The sequence below is a fragment of the Chiloscyllium punctatum genome, chromosome 3 (genome assembly GCF_047496795.1).
Source record: "Chiloscyllium punctatum isolate Juve2018m chromosome 3, sChiPun1.3, whole genome shotgun sequence".
In the NCBI taxonomy this organism is placed as follows: domain Eukaryota; kingdom Metazoa; phylum Chordata; class Chondrichthyes; order Orectolobiformes; family Hemiscylliidae; genus Chiloscyllium; species Chiloscyllium punctatum.
Window position 1 is genome coordinate 52,397,684 of NC_092741.1, and position 20,843 is coordinate 52,418,526.

The 20,843-nt window shown below is 40.3% G+C and overlaps 1 protein-coding gene across 1 annotated transcript in view; it reads right to left on the minus strand.

Moving 5' to 3' along the window:
• Nucleotides 1–2,434: 2,434 nt before the first annotated feature.
• Nucleotides 2,435–20,843, minus strand: part of LOC140454622 (hormonally up-regulated neu tumor-associated kinase) — a 39,057-nt gene continuing 20,648 nt past the window's right edge. The window contains exons 5-9 of the mRNA XM_072549520.1: nt 16,040–16,167; nt 12,013–12,148; nt 10,581–10,758; nt 4,337–4,571; nt 2,435–3,400 (exon numbers count right to left, since the gene is read on the minus strand). Coding sequence (XP_072405621.1) covers nt 2,652–3,400; nt 4,337–4,571; nt 10,581–10,758; nt 12,013–12,148; nt 16,040–16,167 — 1,426 coding nt within the window. The 3' untranslated portion in view covers nt 2,435–2,651. The remainder of the gene's footprint in view (nt 3,401–4,336; nt 4,572–10,580; nt 10,759–12,012; nt 12,149–16,039; nt 16,168–20,843) is intronic.

Here is a 20,843-nt window from a genome sequence, read left to right on the forward strand (position 1 = left end):
AAGGAATATTAGGGCTCAGTAATTTTCTTTCTCTATCTATTATAAAATTAATAAAGATATACAGTCAAGACATGTAAATAGTAGAATAGCAGCAAATACATACTACAGTCAGTATGAATAGCTTTTACTTGTGAATAATCAGCAATTTTAAATTACAAAAATCTGAATCATCTCACAGGCACAGGAAATGCATAAATTTATGCCAAATATTCAATTGTTCTGCTTGTTTATTCAGTTAAATAAAATATTGTACCAAACATGGAATCCTGAGCAAACAGGAAAGGAACTTTATTGAAACATTCCACTCACAGGTGTGGCGTACTTCAACATGCTTTATAGATTATAAATTGTTATTTCAGATAAAATGTATACAATTTGACCTATTAAAAAATTATATTGATTATACACGTACAAAGTCTACAATAGCCACAAATTGCTTTGGCACTCTTGTTGAGTGATTAAATAAACGTAGACTACAATAAATATTTCTGGAGATAAAAAGTGCTTAAGCATTTTAACGATCACATTGGAATGGTAAGAATTAACAGAATGACACTGCGATCATTGTGTTTCACTTTGTGTGGTTACTGTGAGCCTTTCATATACTATAATTTTGTAACCTTTGCTAACTTCAGTCACCTAATGTAAACTCCTTTTCTAATAATGGAACCACTGACATTTGTGAACAATGTTTTATAAACTATCGGTATATTCAATATTATAACCATGGATCATTACATGGGTGAAAGTCACATAGTCCCAGAATGCCCCTGGGCTCTGCCTTGTGCTTAGCTGAGGTAGCCTTTATGAGCATATAACTCTGGTTTGGGGTCTGTGCGTACAGAACTGCACATTTAGGTGAGATACTGGTGCCTGCAAGACTGTCACTAATGAATGTTTTGAACATGACTGGGGAAGATGAGATAAAAGGTGTTCTTTACTGTGCATTATTCTGTATACAGTAGACTAAAGTTTGCACTGCCTTGGTCTTTTTAACAAATACTTCAAAACATTTTTCTTCAGCATGCTAAGTACTGATTAAGGTTTCTACAGGAAACTGACTGAACCCTATGTGAAGCAACTCAAGGGCAGTCAAGGCTGGAAGTTACTGCTGGTGAGAATAGTGAACAGACATCTAACATATTTGGTTAACAGTCCTTAGTTGCGTACTTAAAACTAATTAATAAGTGTCATAATTAAAGCAGTGGAGGACTGCCACATCAACTCCTCAATGAGTTTTATCAACATTCAGTAAAGGGAATGTTTTACACTTGCTCAGTAACTTTGGGAAAGTCTGCCTAACTCATATGTTAATGATTTTGGTATTAGTCGAACAAGACACAGTGTTGAAAATTGTAACTGTTATCCAAACAAGAGATATAATCATTTCTTTACAAGACCAAATGAAGCTGCAAATGGGCATTGACAAGAGGGGATCTAGGCTGAAATATCACAGTAACAGACTGAATTTGATGTCAGTGAATATAAAATGATATAGTTTAATAAAAAGATTGTAATAGTGGCTACTATCTACTTGAAATGCAAGTAGACTTGGTGTTTTTGAATAGTGGAGGATTTGATCAAGCAGGGTTGAAATAACATTAAAGGCAACACATCAAGTCTACTTTAAAAAAGTCAAATAGAACTCTACTTTTTTTTCAAGAGATACAAAAATCCAAGTGGTAATGATATTATACTGAAAATATTAAGAGGATCTCTGCCCAATAGGGAAGTTATTTTATGGAGGATACAACAGGATGCTGCTGGTTATGAAGAAATATAAGTATGAAGATAATGTGAAACAATTTATTTTCTTTATGAGGACATATATAAAGTGGCAACACGGTAGAAGTATTCAGAATCATGAAAGATTGGAACAGAAAGGATAGCAGCAGAGTGTGCTACAGTAGTTGGGCAGTCTGGAATAAAGAATGCAAAATTAAATGTTAGAGATTTTCAGCAGTAAGCATGGGAAAATTCTTTACATAGCTAACTTGGAGATTGTGAAATTCACTTCCAGTGTTGGGGTTTGTAGCAGAAGAAAATGCAAACTATGTTGATCCAGGTAGGAGTTTCATGGGAATACCATCACTTCCAAGTTCCCTAATGCGCTATCCTAGTATGGACATATATCACTATTCCTACATTGTTACTGGATAACATTTTGGAAGTCCCTCCCTAACAACTAACCACATAAATTATAGCTGAAGAAGTCCCAACAATACGCTGTCAAGAGCAAAGAGCATGACCAATAAATTCCAGCCTTATCAACAGTGTTGACATCCAAAGAAATGTAAGAAAAGCATCCAAAATATATTGGATAGATGTATGAAGGAAAAGACTACAAAGGGATACAGAAGCAAGGGCAATTTGGATAATCTGCTCAAATGCAATGAAAGATACCAATAGAACTGGCTGATTTGTTTGTGTAACTTCTCTGTATTTCTCAGTAGATCAAAAACTGTGTCCGTTCATTACACAGGTCATCTCATCACTTTTATAATCTTTTGTCGATCTGCTCGAAGAAACACAGGAAGGTTTGCCTTATTTTGGGAATATTAAACTTTGAAAGAGAACACATTTAAAATCTCACTACAAATAGTCAACAATCAGAATTTTCTTGCCCATTTATCCTTATTTTGTCATATTGCTTAAACAAAGTCTAGTCTTAATATTTCACCTTTCTTGTCTGACTTTGACTGTAATGCTGGTGTTAACACTGGTAGATTTAAATCTGTTTGTTTCTGCGGTGCCCTGAGCTGAATGCAGTCTCTTTTGAATATGTTGCTGGTGAGAGAAGCTTGTGTCCTCTCCTTGGACTGACCCAGACTTTTGAATATCAACGTCTGTTGACGAGAAGGTGGTAAAAAAGCATGTCTCCCACTATTGACCAAAAAGGGTGATGACACATTTGTCCCATGATATGGTGTTCCAAACCAATTGATTTTTTGACTGAGTTTATCTTTGAAAATACCTTGCTTGAGTTTTGGCAATGGGGATAGCTGGGGTGGGTCAATTATTGCAAAATTGCGTCCATCTTTCTCCTGATGCCTCCAATTTGCTGTTGTAGATTGGTCTTCTGTTGCTTGGAGAAGATCTTTAAATCTGGTTTCATGATGGGCTGCAGGGCTTCTGTTGTGTCTTTTGCTCTCTAGCAAAGATCTGGGTGTTTTTTTGCCAGGACTGTCCATTGTTTGTTTGAGATTCCATTCAAACTCCTGTTGATTTATTGGTTGCAAATAACCACCCTGCTTTTGTTTTTGGAAGTCTTGTTTTTTAACTGCTCCACAGGTTTCTTCTGATTTGCCTTGAAACTCAGAACTTGCTTGGTCAGATAGCCCTCTAGATGAAGACTTGGGAGGCCCAAGGTACACCATTTCCCGACTGGCAAAATTAGAAACTGCAAGTGATAGAAAATGTTTTACACTTTTTGAGTTGTTAAGTAGATCTTAATGGAAATTAATTTTCATCTTGATAACTCTTCTGTCAAGACCTCAGAAAGTGAACTAAAGCTCATTTCATTGAGAAAGGTACTCCAATGTGACTGAGACTTAGATCTAGATGGATAGCCAAACTATCTCAACAAGAATGTGGAAGAATTCTGAGCACCGGAAGTCATGTTTTTGCATACATCATTACCAATATATGCAGGGTTATGTTTGTGGTCATCCCAGGCGTTGTGTTTTTCCTGGAGACAAATAGTCATTCCAATGGCTGCATGTCCCCATTTAAATCAAGTTTTTGCATCAGATATCATTGGTGGTAGTGGGAGTGGTGGTGGTGGAGGGGAGGGTTGAGTGACTTTTAGAGGGGGCCAGGTATTCATGCGGATTACAGATAGTAATCTAATATATGCCCAAAAGTGCATAAAACCATTGGAACTGTCAAAGTTGACAAGGAACTGTAAAAGTGTGCAAATGATTGTCAAAATTGTCAAAGCTACTAATACTATCGCAGAACTGTCAAAGCTATCAAACAATTCAGAACACAAATGTTTCTATAAGAGATTGGTTGAACAAAATTCTATGTATTATCTTCCTTTTTTCAAATGCAATTGTTTTAAATACTGACATCCACATTATTTATGGCAGCACAGATCCTGAGGTTTGCCCATGGTGAGTACTACAGGGATTGACAAAATAAGATGGGTGAGACACATGGGTTGGCATAAGTTGGCACGAGGATAATTCATAAATAATCAAGTCAGATTACACTTCTGCAATATTCAACCAATTCAATTTAATGAAGTGGCACAAACACCTCAAATTCAAGTGTCATTAAAAATTCCATTTTCGTTCACAACAAAAATATGCTCATCATAAGGTTCCAGTTATACCTTCTGGGAAGCAGTGGTCCTGTTTTTCAAGAGAAATTGCAATCTCCTCTTCTTTAATAACCTCTTCCATAGCAGGGATATGTGTGTTCTGCTGCTCCTTTGTCTCAGATTCTCGATCATTCTCCTCATGTGCCTGCTCAGCAGTGTGCTTATTGCCATGTGACGCTGATGGAAGATTTTGATCTGGACTTCTCACAGCTGACTGTTTGCTTTGCTTCATCATTGCATTTTCTCTCTACGAATGGAAAAAAAATTGTGTACAAAACAACTTGCTTTGCCTTGCTTCTAGTATTAGATTGCTGCAAGAGGGGTTAAGCGCCTCCCAGATAATTTATCCAAGGTGGGGAGGAGACCATGGTGCTCTAGGGTATTCAGCTCCTTGCCTTAAAAATTATTATTTTTTTCCCTAATAGGCAGAGAGAGAGACTCATGAGAAATCCTATTCACTCTCCATTGGGACCATATAGACAGTCTATAAATGAGACCCAATCATCAAAATTAGACCCATATCTCAGAGCACTGGGGAGGTGACCCAGTCTGCCCTTTTGAAAATTGACCCTGTCTCAGAGGGGAAAACTAGTTTAAAACAAACACTACTTGTTTTTAAAGGTACAAGCTGTACCGCAGCTCTACTTTGAAATACACAAGATGAATTGTGCCAATACATCTTATTCACTAGTTTTACTGTTTATTTTCTTCTGGGCATACCTTAGCCATCTCCTTCCCAGAATAAAAAGTCAAAGGGTATAGTTTTCCCATTTTGTTTGGCAAAGTGTTGGAGCGAGTGTGTTCTAACTAACATTGCTACCCCGTCACTAAGAATACCTGCCCACTCACCTGCCATTCAGCTCATTAAGAGCTGAGTCTGGGTGAGTTTATCAGTGAATCACAAGTCATGGTCTAGATCACCATACATTACTGTCCAATCAGAGAATGACAACTTCTAGGTCCTAAAGTCTACCACTTCAAACCTACTCCTTGGGGGATCCAGCAATAAGAAGGTGAATCTTTTATATCTTCTTGTCACAGGATGTGGTTCATAGGAAGAGAGAAAGTCAGGGGACGGGGGTGTGTGGCAGCAGAGTCAAGGACAGATGCCATGTCCTTGCTTTCCATCCCTGCCTCCAATTATCCCCATATAAGCAGGTCAACATGGTTTCCCAGTCGGAAAATTCGTCACCTTTCTTAAAGGAGCAAAGAACTGAGGATGCTGGAGATCTAAAATACAGAGGAACAGAAATGGCTGGAGAAACTCAGCAAGTCCAGTAGCATCTGTGGAGAAAGAAACAGAGTTAACAATTCAAGTCCCATGAGCCTTCTTCCAAAGCCAATTGCTGCAGGATTGAGAAGATTGCTCATGGTTAATTAATTCAGGAAGTGGAGAGTGGGGCTGAGTTTTGTTCCAGTTCTCAATGAACTCTTTCCTCACTTGTCACCTCTCTTACCACCACAGGAATAGTAAAAATAGTGTCCAAAATTTCTAAGCCTTCCCATATAGCACTGATTCTCGTTAACTGGGACCAGACTTATTTTTGCTGCACTGTCACAGCTGTTTGAATGTTGTGTTGCTTGCCTTTAAATAGGGAGTGGCATGGTGACTCAGTGGTTAACACTGCTACCTCACAGCGCCAGGAACCTGAGTTTGATTCCAGCCTTGGGTGACTGTTTGTGTGGAGTTTGCACGTTCTCCTCATGTCTGCGCAGATTTCCTCTGGGTGCTCTCATTTTCCTCCCACAATCCAAAGTTGTGCAGGTTAGGTGAATTGGCCATGCTAAGTTGCCCATAGTTCAGTGATGTGTAGGTTAGGTGCATTAGTCAGGGGGTAAATGTAGGGTAGAGGAATGGATCTGAGTGGGTTACTCTTTTAGGGTCAGTGTGAACTTGTTGGGCTGAAGTGCCTGTTTTCACACAGTAGGGAATCTATGAATGAAGTTTAATGATTACCTCTGTTGGCATCTGACATGTTCTAATGCTGTATAGAAATTGTTTAACATCCTGCAGCTTTGAGGATTTTTTTCAGTTTGATTTAATGAGTGTTTAGTCAATAATCTTCCTCAGTTTTTTTTCTGCTTCATCCTTAATTATAATAACCATTCAGCGAAACACAGCAATTGGATACAGAATGGGCTCAAAGGTGGAAGACAGAGGGTAATGGTGGAGGGCTGCTTTTCAGATTGGAAGCCTGTGGCCAATGGTGTGCCACAAAGATCAGTGCTGGATTCACTACGTTTTGTCATTTATATAAATGATTTGGATGTTAACATACTAGGTATAATTAGTAAGTTTGCAGATGACACCAAAATTGAAGGTGTAGTGTACAGCAAAGAAGGTTACCTCACATTACAATGAGATCTTGATCAGATGGGCCAAAGGGCTGAGGAGTGGCAGATGAAGTTCAGATAAATGTGAGGTGCTCCATTTTGGACAAGCAAATCAGGACAGGATTTATACAGTTAATAGTAACATCCTGTGGAGTGTTGGGGAACAAAGAGACCTTGGAATGCAGGTTCATAGTTCCTTGGAAGTAGAGATGCAGTTAGATAGGATAGTGAAGAAGGCTTTTGGTATACTTTCCTTTATTGGTCAGAGCATTGAGTATAGGAGTTAGGAGGTCATGTTGCAGCTGTACAAGACATTGGTTAGGCCACTTTTGGAATATTGCATGCAGTTCTGGTCTCCTTCCTATCAGAAGGATGTTGTGAAACTTGAAAAGATTCAGAAAAAATTCATAAGAATGTTGCTAAGGTTGGAGGATTTCAGCTATAGGGAGAGGCTGAATAGGCTGGGGCTATTTTCAGTAGAGCATTGGAGACTGAGGGGTAACCTTATAGAGGCTTATGAGGGGCATGGATAGGATAAACAGACAAGGACTTTTCCCTGGGGTGGGGGAGTCCAGAACTAGAGGGCATAGGTTCAAGGTGAGAGGAGAAAGATATAAAAGGGATGTAAGGGGCAATTTTTCCACGCAGAGGATGGTGCGTGTATAGAATGAATTGCCAAAGGAAGTGGTGGAGCCTGGTATAATTATAGCATTTAAAAGGCATATAGTTGGGTATATGAATAGAAAGGGTTTATAGGGATATGGGCTAGGTCCTGGCAAATGGGACTAGATTAGGTTAGGATATCTGGTCAGCATGGACGAGTTGGACCTGAGGGTCTGCTTCCGTGCTGTACATCTCTCTATGAGTCTATAACTGAAATACACCATTCAGCCCCTCGGGCCTAATTTGGCATTTTATTAAGGTAGAATATGGGTCCTGTATTTTTGTTAAGCAAGTTTAGCTTTCTTTACCCATTTGTATCTGCCATTGTTCTGTCCACTTCACCTGACTCAAGTCTTTTTTTTTGTTCTGCCTGCAATTTCATCACTGCATCTAGTTTGGGATCACCTGCACATTTGACCACTTTGCACTGAGTCTCTGAATTTCACATAATTGGAAGCATTCATTGTCCCAATACTGACATCTAACTGGGCCACTCAATACATTACTCCTTCTGTCGGAACTCCTTTCAGCCATTTTCTCATTCGTTTGTTAAATTTATCCTGAATTCTGCAGCTTAGAGTAAAAGCCTTTCCTGTGGAACTTTAGCAAGACTGTTTTATGGTTTAGATACTCCAGATTCGAAAGCTTTCACAGAATAACTGGGTTAAGATTGCTCAGAGAGGGTCTTATCATTCTGAATCCATGCTGACTGTTGTTACCTTCATTGTTGTACAGGTAATTCTCAAATTTACTACAAAACTACTAATTCTATTACTTTAAATGGTGGGTCTCAAGTTGCATAATTCTGCTTGTGACTTAATTTAAATATGAGGACCGAATTAACCTGATGTCTATCAATTGATAGATGTCTCTAGAATGTTCATTAACTAAATCTTAATGATTGTCAACATTTTACATATCAGCTTAGTTTGTTTTAGCACACTTAACAGAACTATCATCTACCTCTGCTAATTTAATCTCACTAACAACTTGTTTTCATGTATATTGAAGTTGCACTTTGGAAATGGGGAGATATAGGGAGAGGTACTATGAATGAGTCTGCTACTCATCTTTTTAAACTTTTGTGGAAGGCTCAGAAAAAATATACCAGCTAAATCAGCTAAAGCTTTAGTCTAAGGAGTTTCAGGGAAGAAACTGAAAGGACATGAATACATTCAGGTTTATAGTTATCATTATTCTATTATTTAGAGATCTTCATTTACCCTTTTGACATTTACTCAGGTTTAGCTGGAGATATCATAGCACAAATGAGTCAACAATTGCCCAAGTGCCAAATTGCACAGCAGATGACATATCACTGATCTCATCAGAGGATCCTGTATCAGGTTATGACTGTAAAGGATCCAAAATGGAATGCGTTCAAGCGTTGTAACCCTGGTTCTCAGTAGGCACTCACCCACAGCACAGGATCACCCACAATGCAAAATAAGTTAGCTGGTTTTTCCATAAGAACACAGTGAGACCTGTCTGGGGAATTTGAAGCTCAGTGCTGTATCATGGTGATGATATACATGTGTTAATTTTAAGGAAGCTTCAGAGTTGTTTCCTTATGAGCACAGCTGTAATCCTCACTGTCCACCAGATGCTGCTAGGCAGGAGGCAATTAAAATTACAAAGGCTACATACCCATCGTGGAGTGGACTTTTCTTGACTTTAATCTGCTCAGTCAAGCAGTGGGAACAGGCACCTGCCTAAATCTGGACCACTAGAATTTTACATTGGCATTTTGGGTCCCAATGATGATATTAAGATGTGGCAATTTTAATTCAGTTGTATGATTGAGAAGAGCCAAAACACATTCCAAAACTATTTATTCTTTCTATAGTCTTCTCATGTCCCACAGAAACATCTGTTTCCTGTGTCCACAAGCCTAGCCTCTTCACAGTGAAAGACAATTGGAGGCAGACCAAAACGGTCTTTTCTTCACAGAACATCACAGTTCTTCATTAAACACCTCAAATGTTGATGCCAACACCACAAGTCACACTTCATGGGACAATTCCAGTAACCCGTCCTGCCCACTATCAAGTTTTGACAGGCAGTCTCTGAATCATGCAGCTTTCTGTCACTCTCTGACACACAGCCTGAGTGGCTAGTGTAGGGTAAAGGAGGTCCTGGCAATAATGTACCACGGGACTTACCTCTAGTTCACAGTGTTAATCTCTCAAAATATTCAGAGTTACATATGGGAACAGGGTAGGCCTGTTACAAACAGAAACAGGAGTAGGCCATTCAACTCCTTGAGTCTGCTCCTCGGTTTAATAAAGATCACGACTGGTCTGACTTTAAGTTTAAATCTGCATTCCTGCCCACTCCTGATAACTTTGCCAAGAATATTCCACCTCCACTGAAAAGTATTCAAAGTCTGCTTCCACCAACTTATTGGGAAGAGAGTTCCAAAAACTCATGACCCTCCTTGAGAAAACATTTGCCTCATCTTTGCTTTAACTGGGTGACCCCTACTCTATACTCTCATATAAGAGGAACCATTCTCTCACACACCTACATTGTGAAGGCCCAAGCAGGCTATATCTGTTTGGTACCGACACCTGTTGGCTATAGTATAGTAGTATTCATTCCCAGACCTGGCGTGTCTCTACCTCAAATAAGCAGTAAAGACCTTCTAAAACTAAGAGGTAGGCAGGATGCAGGAATGTTGTTTCTCCTGGCTAGGGCTTCCAGAACAATGGGCTATGGTCTCAAGTCAGGCGATAGGGCACCATAGTAAAGGAGAAATAAAGGAGAAATTTCTTCACTTAGAAGATGGCGAACCTGTGGACACCTCCACCTCCACTATGGTGGTACGTTGCTGAATATACTTAAGGAAGAAATAGAATTTTAGAAGCTAAAGGCGTTAAAAGATATTTGGAAGAGAGCAGGATATGACATTGAGGTAGCGCATGAGCCTTGATCATCTTGAACGGTGGAGCTGGGTCAATAGGTCAAGTGGCCTATTTCTCCTATGTTTCTATGTTTCTAGGAGATAAGGAATATCAATTTTCCTGCTGAGTTGGCCTTTTGCTGGGGGAAATGTTTTCTGCCTGATCAATGCATACAGTTTTAGTTGATAAATTCCATACTCTTGACACAATTTTCTATGCAGTGAAGAAAAGAACAAAAATTGTGGATAATAAATCACAAACAGATTAGAAGAAACAGACACTATTTTTCAATAAAGAGGATTAATCTAACATTCTAGAAAGAGCTGCAAAATAAAAAAGTAAGTGACATTTTGTACCTTTTTGTTTTTTATTCCTTTTTGGTATCGAGCCAGTTTTTTCAGTAACAAATAATAAGTTGCCATGTTGGGGGACGGCCTGTTATTGATCAATGTGTTAGTAATCTCTTTAAGCCCAAAGCCTGTTTTCTCAGCCATAAAGTTTAAAACCATTGAGTTCAATTCATCTGAACGCAGTCTAGAAAATAAAGACATTATCACACAATGAGGTTATTGCCAGGATGTCAGTAAATCTTGATTTTCCTGCATTATACCAAACATACTTGAATTTCTGTAGGTTAAATAAAATCAAATGCTGGTAGTTCTTTCCTAACTTTGAAACAATTTTGTCCTATTTTTCTATCAGTAAGTTACTGCTCTTATTATTTGAAATAAAGTAAGTGATAATATGATTCTGAAGAAAAATAAATTACCACAATTAGATACTTGTAAGAGATGTTATGTAGGTTCAACATAAGTTCAGTAATTAAAGAACAATGTCTTTAGTGCAAAATTATTGGAGTCAATTTTCTGGACACTGAGGGGTTTAAAGTACTCTTGAAGGGCTCCATTAAAATTTCCTTGTTTTTTAAAAAAGTTAATCTTTGTAGACTGGACCTTAGCACCAAAAGCATCTTCCCTTTAAAAATGAAGTAAAGAATGTAAGTGGACTTTCATGGAGGGAATGGGAGTATAGCAACCAATACACTTTTCTATGGAAATAAGGAATCCACCTCAAGATAGTGGATGTTTAACATCATCAGCTTCAACATATGCTGCCCCTCCTCACTAATTGTGGATGAAAGTCAAACATTTTCCCCTTTTATCCCAGTGCCTCCATCTCCCCTCACATGCAGCTCTAGAAACATCCAGTGGTGTAAGTTAAATGCGATACATTTAACTATGTTGCATATCTTCAATAGAAAATCTGTCATAAAATGAAATGATACTTAGAACTTACTTAGTATGGAAAAGCTTGAAGAAGTTGTGAGGTGCCAGTGTTGGATTGGGGTGGACAAAGTTAAAAATCACACAACCGTCCAAAAGGTTATTTGGAAGTAGTAGAGTACAATGAAGAAATACAATCTAGGTTTGATCAGTTGTATGACACTGATCTTTTGCTATAAATTTTGTCCGATGCTCCTACCCCACCGGCTACCTGACAAAGCAGCAGTGCTCCGAAAGCTTGTATTTCCAAATAACCCTGTTGGACTATAACCTTGTATTGTGTGATTTTTAACTTTGAAGAAGTTGGGAAGAGTTTGTTTGCTGAAATATTTTTCGACGCCTCAATACATCCCACATGCGTCTTTGATGCTTAGCGTATGAACAGATTGGATTTGAGAACAAAATCCTTCCTGAAGCAACATGACTGTTTTTTTTCATAATCTTATTTGTAACACATTTATTTTACAAAGTTTCAGAGGTTCCACAGTTCACTTTTCGTAAGTACCTGTTTTTGTAAACAACCGATTGGAGTGGTCTTCGAATGAAGCCTTCATTTAACCACTTTTCTTCCATTGCTTCTCTGACTGTGGGTCGTTTGGTTGGGTCAGGCTCAAGCAAGGAAAGCATAAAGTGTACAGCCCCTGTTGAGAAAAGCACAGAGGTATGAGCTACATTCCCGGGGTGACTGATATGACAAATAGATGGAGGCTATGCATCATGTTTATGGTAAAACTTGAGGGCTTCCACTAGGTCTCAGCCAAAACACTAAGTCTTCAACAAATAATGATTAGAATTCCACCTGTTTGTATCTGCCTTCATTTATACTCCAAGACCATGGTGGAAAGAAGACCTGTTTGCTTATAGTTTTGTAGATAAAATCATCCTGCTTTCGCTTAATAAGAAGGCCTGAGACATATATCATACCTAATCTTCCTTCGAGCATGACAGAAAACAATTTACACTTACCCCTCTCCAAAAATATTTAAAATTATGGGTAAATGTGTACTAAATTCATCAGCTGCACATTACCATTGACTGGAAACTGAGCTGAACTAGCAATACAAATGCTATGGCAACAAGCACAAGTCAGAGGCTAGGAATCCTGAAGGGAGTGAATGGAATGTTGGCTCTTATAATTAAAGAAATAGAGTATAAGGGTCAGGATGTGTTGTTGCAGCTATACAATGTATTGGTGAGACCATACCTGGAGTATTGTGCACAGTTTGGTCCCCTTATTTGAAGAAAGATGTAATGACATTGAAGGCAGTTCATAGGAGGTTCACTAGATTGATCCCAGAGATAAGGGGTTTGTTGTATGAAGAGAGATTGATCAGTTTAGACCTACATTCTCCAGAATTTAGAAGAATGAGGGGAGATCAAATTGAGGTATTCAAGATGATAAAGGGTGTGGATAAAATAGACATGGTGCAGATGCTTCCTTTTATAGAGCATTCCAGGATGACAGGTCATAGTCTTAGAATAAAGGGTAACAAATCTAAACCAGAGTTGAGGAGAATCTACTTCTCCGAAAGGGTTGCAAATCTAGAATCCACTTCCCCAATGTGTGGTGGATGCTGGGACAGTGAGTACATTGAAGTAGGAGTTTGACAGATTTTTAATTGGTAATGGGTTGAAGGGATATGGAGAGAAGGAAAATGGGGGTGAGGAGCATATCAGCCATGATCAAATGGCAAAGCAGATCGATGGGCTGAATGGCCTAATTCTGCTCCTATATCTTATGAACTTATGAATCCCCTGACTGCCCAAAGTCTGTCTACCAACTACGAAGCACAAGTCAAGAGTGTGCTGGAATAATCCTCACTTGCCTGAATGAGAGCAACTCCAACCACACTCAAGAAGCTCGATACCAGCCAGGAAAAAGTAGCTCACTTGACTGGAACTCCATCCACCATCTTTAATGTTCAATCCCTTCACCACCAACATATAGTGGCAGCTAATGGCTATAAGATGCACTGCAACAAGTCATGAAGGCTCCTTCAACTGAATCTTGCAAACCCACAATCTCTCCCATCTAGAAGGACAAGGACAGTAGATGGGAATGCCACCTCCAAGTTCCACCCCAAGCCACATAACATCTCAACTCCATTGTTTAAATAGCACCCTGGCTCCTGACTCAAACTTCATTCTAAATTGAGATCAATATCTTAGCGAACACTGCAGTGCTCTTGCTGAATGCAATTCTGGTCTCCTTCCTATCGGAAAGATGTTGTGAAACATGAAAGGGTTCAGAAAAGATTTACAAGGATGTTGCCAGGGCTGGAGGATTTGAGCTATTGGGAGAGGCTGAACAGGCTGGAGCTGCATTCCATGAAGTGTCGGAGATTGGGGGGTGACCTTATAGAGGTTTATAAAATCATGAGGGTCATGGATAGGATAAATAGACAAAGCCTCTTCCCTGGGGTAGGGAAGTCCAGAACTAGAGGGCAAAGGTTTAGGTGAGAGAGGAAAGATATAAAAGAGACCTACAGGGCAACTTTTTCACACAGAGGGTGGTATGTGTTTGGAATGAGCTGCCAGAGGAAGTGGTGGAGGCTGGTACAATTGCAACATTTAAAAGGCAATTAGATGGGTATATGAAAAGGAAGGTTTTGGAGGATATGGGCCGGGTGCTGGCAGGCGGGACTAGATTGGGTTGGGATATCAGGTCGGCATGGACAGGTTGGAGCGAAGGGTCTGTTTCCATTCTGTACATTTCTATGACTCTTTGACTCTATGAATGCATTGTCTTTCAAATAAAATGTTAAATTTTCTTTTTCAAATTAAAGAGTTTAGAGAGTGAACAGGAAGTGTGATTACACCACAGCTCACAGTGAGAAAATATTTGATACTACAGACAACAATGCTTTCTATTTTTGTTTAGGCGACTTTGGCAGGGTGGTCAGAAATTGTAGGCAGAAGTGGGTACTGCAGATGCTGGATGTTTGCCCAAAACATTGATTTTTCCTGCTGCTTGGGTGCTGCCTGACCTGCTATGTTTTTTCAGCATCACTCTGATCTTTATCAAAGATCGTGATTAATCAGGGTCCCCAGCTTAAACAGTAAGAGCAAACATATCACATCCATTAGCAATGATCAACTAAGACAGCAAAGAAAAGTATCACAGCTGAGTATTTCACTATTGAGGCTTCTCATTGACAACTTCATCCAAGGCCTTCAGATATTGTGCCAAGTAAGTACCAGCAATATACAGGAGAGAGGTGGCACTTAAACAAAGAACTTGCATACGCATTGGAAAGTGTGGGTTGGATTTTGCACGAGCCGCCTGTTATCAGGATTAAGTGGAGATCCAGACCCCACACTTGTCAGCAGAGAGGCTGGTGACGTGCTTTTCCCACGTCAGACTCCAAATTGTTATCATGTACACACTGGCAGGAGGCGTCTCAATGCTCTTGACCTGGTCAGATGGATTTGCAGCTCCTGAGCAGAGAGAACCTATCCTGGTGCAACATTTGCCCAGCAGTGATTACCTTTCCTGGCCATGGCTCCCATTTTGAGGTGTGGAGCCTTCGGTTCTGATGGACTTTTCTGGCTCTGCTTTGGCAATGGTTATCTCCATGCATAATGGGGGTAAGTCCTATAAAGCACTCTTAATTGAATCGTTAATGATCTCACCTTGCTGCCTGCCTCTGTGATTTTGGCAGGCTATCCACCTCCTGGGAAAGTCTTTTGTGGCAGGAATGCACCAGGAAGCCAGTGTGACGTAGTTACCCTCGCCTTTAAGCCACCACAGGGCTGTGAAAATCTAGCCCTTCGTAACTGAGCCTTTATGCACCTTTGGCGTAACATTGGGCTGTGAGTGGTGCCAACGGCACCCTTTGGTGCCACAAAGGGCTTGCCCGCATGAAAAGGAACCTGGCATCATTCAGAAGTGACAGAAAACAAGAACCTGTCTTGGTGATAGTGCAGCTGGAAGTGTGTGGTACAAAAGAAGATATATCCTGCATTCGGGGAGAGTGGGCCTGGGGGGGTGGAGTGGTGCAATGGAGCCTGAATCATATCCTGCATTGAGTGGGAGGGATGGGAGTTGGATTGGGAAGCTTGGAGGGAGGCTGCAGGAGTGACACCTAAGCAGTGGCTCCACTCCACCTATTGTCAATGGATAGTGAGGAGGTGGCGATGGGAGGGGACGAGGTGGCAGGAGGTGGTGAGACAACAGACCCAGCAACCCAGCCTCCGAGCATGGCCTCCAGGTATGACCTGTTCAATGTGGCACAGTGCATAGGAAGTGTTGGTGACAAGGTAGCATCAGGGAGGGGAGTCATCTCCAGCGTCCTTCCCTTTCCTTCTCCCAGCCACCTCATCACTCCCAGGTTCCTTGAAACCTCTCGGACCCAGCCTGGAGATACCAGTGACACAGTCACATCCTGACACAGTAACATTTGTGGTATTTCCTGTCACAGCCAGCTGGCATCACGGGTCTCACCTACACCAGAGCCATTTTGTTGTGATGGATTATCACTGCAAAAACATGACTACAGTGCTTCATTCCGGACATTCGACACATTTGATACCTGAGGAGATCTCTGGTGGGATTGAACTAATCTCTCCGTTTACCATCTTCTGGTGCAGCTGCTTGATGTTAAATGGCTCCACAGTGAATGGTAATGTGCCAGTGAGCATTGCAAACATACTGACCCCACTGTAAAGACAAGACCACATGTAGTGTGAGAAGTACTGTTCAATCAAAGCACACAAACATAGCTGCACCTTATTTGTTGCTTCTCACATAAGGAGTGGCCAATAACTTAACTTTATTTGTTAACTATAACAAAATCTTACTTGTTAAATACTACCAAAGAAATGACCAATATTTTCAGACAATGATGAGAAGTAAAGCAACAAACATCACTGACAATATTTACGATGCCATCAAGATCACGAGGAAATCAGGCAGAAGAAATTCTTTCTCTTATTAAATACAGACTGATGTTGGAAGTTGGAAACACAGGGATAAATTTTACTAACTCTGGCAGCTTCTGTGGAGCAAACAGCCCAGTAAAGGTTTTGGGTCCTCATTCATTCCTGGATGGGTCTTGGCCAGCTTTTATTACCCTCCTTCATACAAGATTTGATCTGCTTTTTTCAAAAAGAATAGGATATGGAGAAACTGGAAACAGTCACACAACATTAAAATTACTTATGAAGTTCTTCGTGATTGTAGGCAGTACCTGAAAGGAATAAAAGGCCACGAATAGCTAAAGGAGTTGGAATGCACAGGTAAAGAGAAGACTCAAAAACTGACAAGCTGACCAGGCATGAGGGGACTCATAGAGGAATAAAAGGTTGGGTAATAAAGTGGATACTCCTCTTCTGATCTCACATGACAATCCACTGCCCCTACCACTGGCTCAACCCTCTTTCCCCTTAAACACAGGTTAAGTGTCAGAGGACTGGAGAGCTGCTAACGTTGTCCCCCTGTACAAGAAGGATAGTAGGGATATTCCAGGCCAACTATGGACCAGTGAGTCTGAGGTCAGTGACAGGAAAGTAGTTGGAGAAGGTACTGAGGGATGGAATCTATTTATATTTGGAAAAGAACAGGCTTATCAGTGATAGGCAACATGGGTTTGTGCAGGGGAGATCATGCCTTTCCAACTTAATAGAGTTCTTTGAGGAAGTCACCAAGTTGATAGATGAAGGAAGGGCTGTAGATGTCATTTACATGGACTTTAGTAAGGCATTTGATAAGGTTCCCCATGGTAGACAAATGGAGAAAGTGAAGTCATATGGTGTACAGGGTGTTCTAGCTAGGTGGATAAAGAACTGGTTGAGCAACAGGAGGCAGAGAGTAGTAGTTGAAGGGAGTTTTTCAAAATGGAGAAAGGTGACCAGTGGTGTTCCACAGGGGTCAGTATTGGGGCCACTGTTGTTTGTGAAAAACATAAATGATCTGGAAGAGGGCACTGTTGGTATGATCAGTAAGTTTGCAGATGACATGAGGATTGGTGGAGTAGCAGAAAGCATAAGGGACTGTCAAAGAGTACAGGAGAATATAGATAGACTGGAGAGTTGGGCAGAGCAGTGGCAGATGGAGTTCAATCCAGGCGAATGTGAGGTGATGCATTTTGGAAGGTCTAATTCTAGAGCGAACTATACTGTAAACAGAAGACCCTTAGGAAAAGTTGATGAGGAGAGAGATCTGGGAGTTCAGGTCCATTGTACCGTGAAGGTGGCTGCACAGGTGGATACGGTGGTCAAGAAGGCATATGGTATGTTTGCCTTCATCGGACAGGGTATTGAGTATAAGAGCTGGCAGGTCATGGTAAAATTGTACAAGACTTTGGTTTGGCCGCATTTAGAATACTGTGTACAGTTCTGGTCACCACATTATCAAAAGGATGTGGAGGCTTTGGAGAGGGTGCAGAGGAGGTTTATGAGGAGGTTTATGCCTGGCATGGGAAGTGCTGGCTATGAAGAGAGGTTGAATGGATTAGGATTGTTTTCATTAGAAAAAAAGAGATTGAGGGGGGACCTGATTGACGTCTACAAAATCATGAAGGATATAGACAGGGTGGATAGAGATAAGCTTTTTCCCAGGGTGAGGGATTCAAAAACGAGAGGTCATGCGTTCAAGGTGACAGGAGAAAGGTTAAGCGGGATACTTTACACCGAGGGTGGTAGGTGCCTGAATCGTGTTGCCAGCAGAGGTAGTAGAGGCAAGCATGGTAGATTCCTCTAAGATGCATCTGAACAGATGCATGAGTAGGTGGGGAGCAGAGGGATACAGATCCTTAGGAATTGGGTGATAGGTTTAGACAGTGAATTTGGATCAGCACAGGCTTGGAGGGCCGAAGGGCCTGTTCTTGGGCTGTAAATTTTCTTTGTTATCTACCTTCTCGTCATCTTACATGAGTAACATCAGGGCGAAACTTTCTTTAAATCAGATATCCATTTGTTGTTTCTGCAAAACCACACCCTATCCTTAGAGAATAATGCGAATAGAAATATTCATGGAATGATAATGCATCAGAAAGTTTGCAATCTCTATTAGTAGGATGGTAGTTCTCAATGTTGGAAGGTTATTATTGACTCCTATATGAAGACAGATGAGATTGGGCCACCCATATGTTTCGCATATGAGTACTGCGCTGGATATCAGCTCAGAAGTCAGGATGTGAGCTCTGCTTTCCGATAATCAGCTCTGTCTGGAGCAGAGTTTTAACCCACAGAGACAAAAATGTAACTCCACAGTCAAAGACTCCACTGGGTATCTGCTACGATTCACACAAAACGCAGTGAAGGTCAAAGAACTGGAGAAGGGCAATGGCAGGAAGACAGAAAAGACAAAGAGAGAAAGTGCAAAGCAATAGGAAATGTCTTTGACTTCTGAAATTTGACTACAACAGAGCTCATTATACAATAGATATTAGTTGCAATGTAAATTGTCAAAGGATTTGACAAAAATATTTCCTTAAAAATATTTCCATAATCAATATCAGCCACTTCAGATAAAACTAAAAGGAAAGTATTATTTAGTTTTCATTATTTGTTTTATACTTCATTGATTATCATTGATTAACAGCATGAGAGGTAGTTTCACTACCAATTAATTTAGATGTACAGAACAAATATGATGTTTCTCTCTGACACTTAAAAGACCATAGTTTTTTTCATCTCTTTCCACATAGTTTATGTTACACATTTTTTTTTCCTTTAATGTCTTTGCGTTATAGCTGGGACCATGAGACTTTAGCTAAAGGAGATTAATGCTCTCAGGGTTCCAATTTCTGCATTACACCTTTAGATATGTTCACATGAGCTATCAGAGCAACTCATCCGATCAAATTTTAACTTCTTCAATAATCAAGATTGAATTTTTGTTGGAGATAAGGGGAAAAGAAATCAAAGCTGAAATCTATTTGAATAAATCGTTACTCTCGGAGAAAACATGCAATGAGGTTTAATGTCATTTATTCTCACTTTTTGGTTTGTCTTTTGAAGTTTAACTAATAAATTGATGTTGACTAATGCACAATATACTAGTTTATATATTGATTATTAATACCTGATTTTGACTTTAGATATAGGTTAATAAATATTATGAAACTGTTAATAGATACTAGGAAACATTAATGAATTGTTAGAATTAGGGAAATATTGGCTAATGTAGCTTTTAATCAATTCACCAATGTGACCTTCAAGATTTTTTTTATTTATTCCTGGGGATGTGTGTGTTACTGGCAGGGCCAGTATTTATTTATTCCTGGAATGTGGGTGTTACTGGCAGGGCCAGTATTTATTTATTTCTGGGGATGTGGGTGTTACTGGCCGGGTCAGTATTTATTTATTCCTAGGGATGTTGGTGTTACTGGCAGGGCCAGTATTTACTTATTTCTGGGGATGTGTGTTTCACTGGTAGGGTCAGTATTCATTTAATCCTGGGATGTGTCTGTTACTGGCAGGGCCAGTATTTATTCCTGGAGATGTGGGTGTACTGGCAGGGTCAGTATATATTTAATCCTGAGGATGTGGGTTTTACTGGTAGGGTCAGTATTTATTTATTCCTGGGGATGTGGGTGTCACTGGTAGGGTTAGTATTTATTTATTCCTGGGATGTGGGTGTTACTGGCAGGGCCAGTATTTATTTATTCCTGGGATGTGGGTATTGATGGCAGGGTCAGTATTTTTTTAATCCTGGGGATGTATGTGTTACTGGCAGGGCCAGTATTTATTTATTCCTGGGGATGTATGTGTTACTGGCAGGGCCATAATTTATTTATTCCTGGGGATGTGGGTGTGACTGGTAGGGTCAGTATTTATTTATTCTTGGGATGTGGGTGTTGCTGGTAAGGTCAGTATTTATTTATGCCTGGGGATGTGGGTGTTGCTGGTAGGGTTATAACTTATTTATTCCGTGGGATATGGCTGTTACAGGCAGGGTCAGTATTTATTCCTGGAGATGTGGGTGTTACTGGCAGGGTCAGTATTTATTCCTGGGGATGTATGTGTTACTGGCAGGGCCATAATTTATTTATTCCTGGGGATGTGGGTGTTACTGGCAGGGTCAGTATTTATTTATTCCTGGGGATGTGGGTGTTGCTGGCAGGGCCAGTATTTATTTATTCCTGGGGATGTGGGTGTTACTGGCAGGGTCAGTATTTATTTATTCCTGGGGATGTGGGTGTTGCTGGTAAGGTCAGTATTTATTTATGCCTGGGGATGTGGGTGTTGCTGGTAGGGTTATAACTTATTTATTCCGTGGGATATGGCTGTTACAGGCAGGGTCAGTATTTATTCCTGGAGATGTGGGTGTTACTGGCAGGGTCAGTATTTAATTATTGCTGGGATCTGGGTGTTGATGGCAGGGCCAGTATT